Source organism: Condylura cristata, unplaced genomic scaffold, assembly GCF_000260355.1.
Source record: "Condylura cristata isolate star-nosed mole 26May11 unplaced genomic scaffold, ConCri1.0 scaffold00004, whole genome shotgun sequence".
NCBI classification, from domain to species: Eukaryota; Metazoa; Chordata; class Mammalia; order Eulipotyphla; family Talpidae; genus Condylura; species Condylura cristata.
In genome coordinates, this window is record NW_004567105.1 from 67938470 (window position 1) to 67945136 (window position 6667).

A 6667-nucleotide genomic window follows, 5' to 3' on the forward strand; every position below is an offset into this window, starting at 1 on the left:
CGCCCCAGCCATCTATATACTCAACACATTATTGGGGGGTATGAGGTGGGGGTGGGGTCTGTGTGTGCATAGAGGCTTAAAGCTAGAGAAGTGCTACAGATCTGTGGGGAGCTGCATTTGTGCGTGTGTTAGCACGCACGTATACAGTATCCTCCCACTAGAAGGTCGGTCACACGCTGGCATGGACGGCGTCCCCTGTCCCAGCTGCAACCCCAGCGCCTGGACCTGCATCTGGCACCAGACAGGCGCTGACATTTATCGAGTGGCTGAGTTCGGCGGGAGTAGGCTTGCGGGGGGGGGGGGGGGAGCTCTGGGTTCCCCTGGAAGGTCAGCTAAGGAGACGCTACCTGGACAGCCCGAAGCTTACCTGCTGCAGCTGGTCCACGAACTCCTCGTGGTGCACATCCTCGCTGCCGCGGGCCTTGATCAAGTTGGCGCTCACCTCTTCGCCGATAACCTCGGCAGTGTACAAGTTGCGGAAGACGCCCGTGAGCAAGTGTGAGATCTCCTGGGTGCGCAGAGAGGTGGGACGCAGACGCAGCAGGTGCGGCTCGGGCAGCGGCGCTAAGCGGCCGGGCCGGGCCCCTAAGTTGTAGTTGAAGGCGTCGGAGTAGGCGCGGGAGGACAGCCAGACTGAGTGGCTAGGGCTGCGGATCCGGGCCAGGCGCGGGCTCGGCGTCCACGTTGCCCCGGCAAACGCGTAGGATCCAGACTCTGTGGTCGGGACCTCCTTCGGCCATCCAGTCTCCATGGCAACTGGGAAGCCGCTAACTCCTTTGTCGCGCTTCCTCTTCCTGCCCCGCCTCTTCCGCTTTCTCGCCCTCGTGGGCGTGTGGTATCCTCAACACTAATAAACACTCGCATCTTTGGGTTTACCTTTTGTAAGCTGCATGTTGGGGGCGCCAGTGAGGAAAGGGCTAATTTGCAAAAGGCCAGTCTGAGTGCAAAACCTTCCTCCTAGCTACCTCCACCCCTCCACTCTCTTACTTGTTCAGTAATTATAGTCTCCTATTTAATATTTATTATATAGAATTCTGTTTCAGGTCTAGGCTGCTGGAGATACTGAAGGAAAGTAAGATAATACTTCTGAAAAAAATCAAAATAAAATTTGAAAACACTATTCTAAAAGAGGATGTTACTTCTGTGGGTGTCTGAGAAAGAGAAAGAAAGAGAGAGCAATCGAAGAGAGCTGCAGTTAGTGGCTTACGGTCAAGGTGAGATATATGTTGGTTGCCATGGAATCACAAAGGATAGGAACATAATAAGCCTATTGAACGAGCATGAATAGAGGCTTTTCCCAACGACTAAAGGCCAAGCAGAGATTTAAAAGAATGAATTGGCAGGCCCTCCATGGTGGCGCAGCAGGTTAAAGCACAGCACTAAGAAGCTAAAGCCACTTCTCCATGAGTTCGATTCCTGCCTGCCCCGGAGGTGACCACATGGCACGGCAGACCTCTCCTGGCCCGCCCGCTGCTCCCCTCAGCAGTGTATTTCGTGGGCCGGCCTGTTCTGCTCCCCACTCGGTCTCTGGTGAATCCTCTCACCGCCCGCACCTCTGGCCTGTACCCCAGTTCTGTATGCATAAATAAATAAATCTTAAAAAAAAATGAATTGGCTACCATCACTAGTCATCACTGAAGTGGAAATTAAAACCACAAGGTGATACCATTGCATACTTAGTAGAAAGTCAAGAAATAAACTGCATAAACAAGTGGAATTTAAGTTTAAATTTTCATGTCATTGTGATGGGAATACAAATGAGCACCGCAGCTCTGGAAAACAGAGTTTGGCACTTAGAAAATTACACATACAGCAATCCCACTTCCAGGTATTTTACCTAAAAGTTAGGTGCGTGCAAAACCCTACACGCAAATATTTTGGAGATTTGTCTATAATCTCCAAAAACTGGAAAACCCTCCAATGACCTTCCCACTGGAAAAGGATAAATTGCAGTACTTCGAACAAGGGAACACTCTGCACCATAAAGAGGAAACAGACTGTTGATACTACAACAGCAGAGAGGAATATCCAATGCATTATGCTAGATAAAGACACCGTTTTCAAGAGGTTACACACATACTGAATGACTCAAAGACAGGGCATTGTTTCACATTCAACAGTGTGAAACAAAACAGGTCATATTGCCAGGAGCCGATGGGCCGGCAAGAAAGGAGCGTGGTGGGTGATTCTATATGTCGATGGTGGTGGACTATACATACATAGGGTGAATTTTGCTTTATTATAAATTATACCTTTTTTTTTAGGAAAAAAAAAAAAGGACGAGTAGGAAGGAAGGAAGGAGCAACCAAGAGAGAAAGATCCTTGTGCAGAAGGACCCCTTTGTTCAAAAGCTGGGTGAGGGCACCACATGTGGAAGAAATGAAAGAAGTCAGGAATGGGACTTAAAGCGACTCAGGGGGAAGAATGAAACCGTTAGGCAAGAGCCAACTATAAATGAGTTTGGTGCAACGTTAGAGAATTTAGACTTCAAGCGGGGTGTGTCTGGTCAGCTTTGTGTTTTACTAAGATAAGCCTGCTGCTGTGTGAGAACAGACTGGTTGGCTGCACCAGCGCCTCAGCACCGAGGCGTTAGGGAGGTTCCAAAACTACTGCATAAGTTAGAAAATAGATCAAGGGAGCCTGGCCTAGGGTGAGATAAAAATGGAGAGAAAGGGTGCATTGACAAGAACCGCAGATGGATCATGGGAGTGAGAGAAGGGTCAAGAATGACTCCGACGTGAGGGGTGTGTATGTGAGTGTGTATGCAACACAGTCATGTCACCCACTGAGGTGGGGAAGAGAGCTGCCTGTGTGTGGAACAGCAGCATCACGTCACATGGCCCTCATCATCAGTACACCACAGCTCTGCTCACACCAGGAGGCAACCAGGCACCCGCTGGTCCTGGTGCTTCTGCGTGCCTTATAGCCTGAAACCCACTTCCTGGGAGGAGTCTGCTGCTGCCCACAGACCTGGGCCCCACCCATGTCTGTTTTTTTCCAGTATCTCTTCTCTCCTCAGACAGTGACAGGCCCTGACTGAGTACTTGACAGGAACCCGTTCTGCCCCTCCTCCAGCGCCACCCTTTTCCATGGAGTGAGGAGGTCACAAAGTTGACGTGTCACATGCCTGCCCTCCAGCTATCCAGCACCGCGATATGATTTGCCCAAACATAAGCCCAGTGGCAGGGTCTATGCAGGCCTATCTTGGAAGGCCTTCCTCCCACGGCTGTCTGGTATGTACCCTAAAGGGTGGGTTTAGGAGAAGGTGGGGTTGGAGGAAGCTGTGGTAAGTGGGCTGTTTGGTCTGACTGTCTGCAGATTGGTAACACCCTCAGCAAAGGAAGGAACTGTGGGTGGGATGAGAGGTGGAATAGTCGAGGGGGCTTCCTCCGCTCTATCGTTCGAAGCAGATCTGCATGACCCCAGTGGTCCCGTCGCCAGGGCAGTCCTGATTGTGGAGACTCCTGCCTTTCCTATCTCATGGAAGGAAAGGACAATGGATTCTGGTGCCACTGTTGACCTCTCCTTCCTGCCTCCAAAGAGCCTCTGAGAAGGTCACAGGAGTCTGACTCAGGCTGGGTAAGGTCACCCCTTTTAGCTGTGATCCCCCTCTCACCCTCTGGCTATAGCCCCCTGTGTTCCATCAGGGTCAAGACCTCTGGAAACCCTCCAACCCTCCAGTGGCAGTGGCCACACATAGTCCTGATCTTCCTCAACCTACCAGCAATCTGCTAAGGCCCATCCCCTCCTTTCTTAATACTAAAGGAATAGAGATTTTTTATTAAGCATCGTTAAGTTGCATTTATCAGCCTTCAGAGAACCACACCAAACTGTCTCCAATCAAACCCAGCAGTGCTCAAATCTTGCGCTGCTATGCACAAGTTAGGGGGACACCCCCCCCCCCGTTTTAAGTAAGCCCCTATTCAGGCCTGCGGGCAGGCTAGGGAAGTACCTCTCACTAATCACGAACCCACTAATCACAAACCGCTAATGTGTGAAGAACATCAGGAGACTTGGAAAACAACTAAGAAGTGATTCTGAATTCAAAGGATGTTAATTTGGAGATATTAGCAAAAACACCAATGATATCACACCTGCTGCTACTGAATTCTTACTGGGCAAGTTCTCAAGAAGATGCAATTTTGTAGCTGTTCCCTGCTATAGAACGGAGGGTTCTTTTTCTTCTTTCTAAACCAAAGTTTTCTTTTTCCCCCACAGAACTCCACATTTTGTTAATACACAGCAGTGAGCAAATTCACAGCAGCTAGATCACTGAGGGGCGGAGGGGGGTCAGAGAGGCTTAGAATAAATACAACAGAGCTCAATAATCATAACATTTTAAGGCCAGCGAAAGATCAGCCAACCACTCTACAGTTAACATTTTGCACGGGACTGATGACTAGCGTTTTTCCTTTGTAAACCGATTCCCTCTAAGAGCTACACTGCTTCCCTTGCTTTCCCCTAAGAAATTCATCTCTGCCTCCCCAGGAGCTGGCAGTATCCCCCACTCTGCCTAGCATGCAACTTGTGTTTGCTCTCTGACTAACCAAATAGCTGCAGAGTGCACACCCTGCACCAAGTAACCAGGGCTTTGACCTGGGACCGCCCCTTGAAGCATGAGCTGCCCCCCCACTGTCTGAGCAACCTGTTTTGCTGAACTGAATGTTTGTCTCTGTCCTTCTCCAGCCACACTGTCCTTGCTGGTCTTTGAATTTGCAGCCACACCTGCAATTTTCCTGCCTCAAGGCCTTGACTTTGCCCGTCCTCTCAGCCTTCTCCAAATAGCGCTGATTGACTTACTGTCTCACCTCCTTTGACTCTTGGCCCGAATGCCATTTCCCCTTAAGATCCAGCCTGACCAACCTACTAAAATTCTAACCCTCCCCTATTCCTAAATTCCCTTATTCTACTTTATAAGTTGTCCCTAAACCTAATAGCCTAAACAATTCATTTCTTAAGCTTATTAGAGTGTCTCCTTTTTTTCCTTTAGAATTTAAGCTCCACGAAGGCCAGGGTTTTGTTCCCTGGTGTAGTTTGTACATGGATGATTCCCAAGTCTTTAGAACAGTGCCTGGTGCATAGCAGGCGCTCAGTAAATACTTGTTGAATAAGTCAAGTAGCAGAACAGTTTTCAAACTGGAGTTTCTGTGTCTTCTTCAGCAGACACCCCCTTTAAGTATGTCTCTAACCTCAGATGGGCTGGACTGGGGCTCCTCCCTCGATGGGGCCTGTGGGCCAGTCTCCTAACTGTTCCCTCACATCAAACACTTGTCTCTGCACTCACTGTGGGTGGGGTGTGGGTGAGCATAGGGACTTAGTCTACAGTGAAATAAACATCACAATTAGATTCACAGTAACCCCAAATTATTCCATGCTGCCCTGGGATTACCAGTGGTTTCAGAAACTTTGTGGTCAAGCCATCCCAGATCCCTGAGAGGTCACTCGCGGCTTCCTGGCATGGTCAGAGGACCCACTCCTGACCACAGCCGCTTCTTGGCAGAGGCCGCCTTCACTTTACCTCCTGATGCATAAGGACACGGGGCCAGCACTCTGAGGGAGCTCAGCTGCGCTTTCCCAGGACTCCTAAGCATATCAGGGGCGTCAAGGCCTTAGGCTGGGCTCTGTAACCTCCATGACTAGTAGAGGAGGCCTGATGGGGAGCAACTATGCAGAGCAAGGAAACCAGCATGTGCCTGTGCAGAAGGCACTTATTTTTCAGGTAGGCAAAGCATTATTTCAGTTATAGGACTGACCAGGGCTGGGCATAGAATACTCTGGGAGGTAGGACAGAGGAAGCAGAATCTAGCAACTTTGTGGTTCAGTACAAAGGCTCTTGCTAGACACGCCCAAGAATTACAGCCACCAAGACCTTGCAGGCTGAGATCCAGCAGAGAGAACAGAGTGCCTCCCTGTCTGTGAGAGGGAGCAGCAGGCAGCCAGGAGAGAACTGGAGCGTGGCTGACCCCCAGGTCAGAGCAGCAGCCTGGCTCCTCTGAACAAGGCGTGGCGGTCCAGCCCTCTTTTCTGGCAGAACCTGGTTGCATATGCCAACTCTGAGTCAGCCGTGCCCATCCTGTCCAGCAACTCCAAACCATGGAGGAGGCTGCAGAGCCTCTGCCTGGGCCAGAGGCAAAAAGAGGCCCTGGGCAGGATGGGTCTGGGGTATGCAAAGGAAGAGCTACCTGCAACTCCCACCAGGGGCACCCGGGTAGAGGGAGAGGCCACATGTCCAGATAGTGCCCTGGTGTGGGACCTGGAACTCAGGGCTGGAGGTGATGTGAGTAAATAGGAATGATGTTTGACATGAAGCCAAGTCAACTGCTGGTGTTGGAATTTCATATGTCTCTGCCTGGGAAAAGCAGGACTTGAGGAGGATCTGATTTGCTGCACAGAGGCCTATACGGACCCTCTTGTGGGGGTTCTCTCATACCCAGAGCCAGCTCTCCCAAGGGGTTCTCCCAAAGGATGATGGGCAGCTGGATCCCTGGACTTCCCTTGGGGATTTCTACATACCCTATAAAGAGAGTGCCTGGGTCATCAGACTTGAGGGTGGGAGTGGAGGTCCATGTGGAGACACCTTGCCAGACAGCCCCTTGAGAGGTTACTCAAAAAAAGAGTCCCTGGTGGTATCACCACATCCCAGATAGCATCTTTTCCAGATTTTACT

General features: G+C 50.4%; 1 protein-coding gene across 5 annotated transcripts in view; it reads right to left on the reverse strand.

The window, feature by feature from the left end:
- Positions 1–955, reverse strand: part of DLEC1 (deleted in lung and esophageal cancer 1) — a 44735-nt gene extending 43780 nt beyond the window's left edge. For all 5 annotated transcript variants that reach the window (XM_004676634.2, XM_012720310.1, XM_012720309.1 and 2 more), the window contains exon 1: positions 368–955. In XM_004676634.2, the coding sequence (XP_004676691.1) occupies positions 368–751 (384 nt within the window). In that variant the 5' untranslated portion in view covers positions 752–955. The remainder of the gene's footprint in view (positions 1–367) is intronic.
- Positions 956–6667: the final 5712 nt, after the last annotated feature.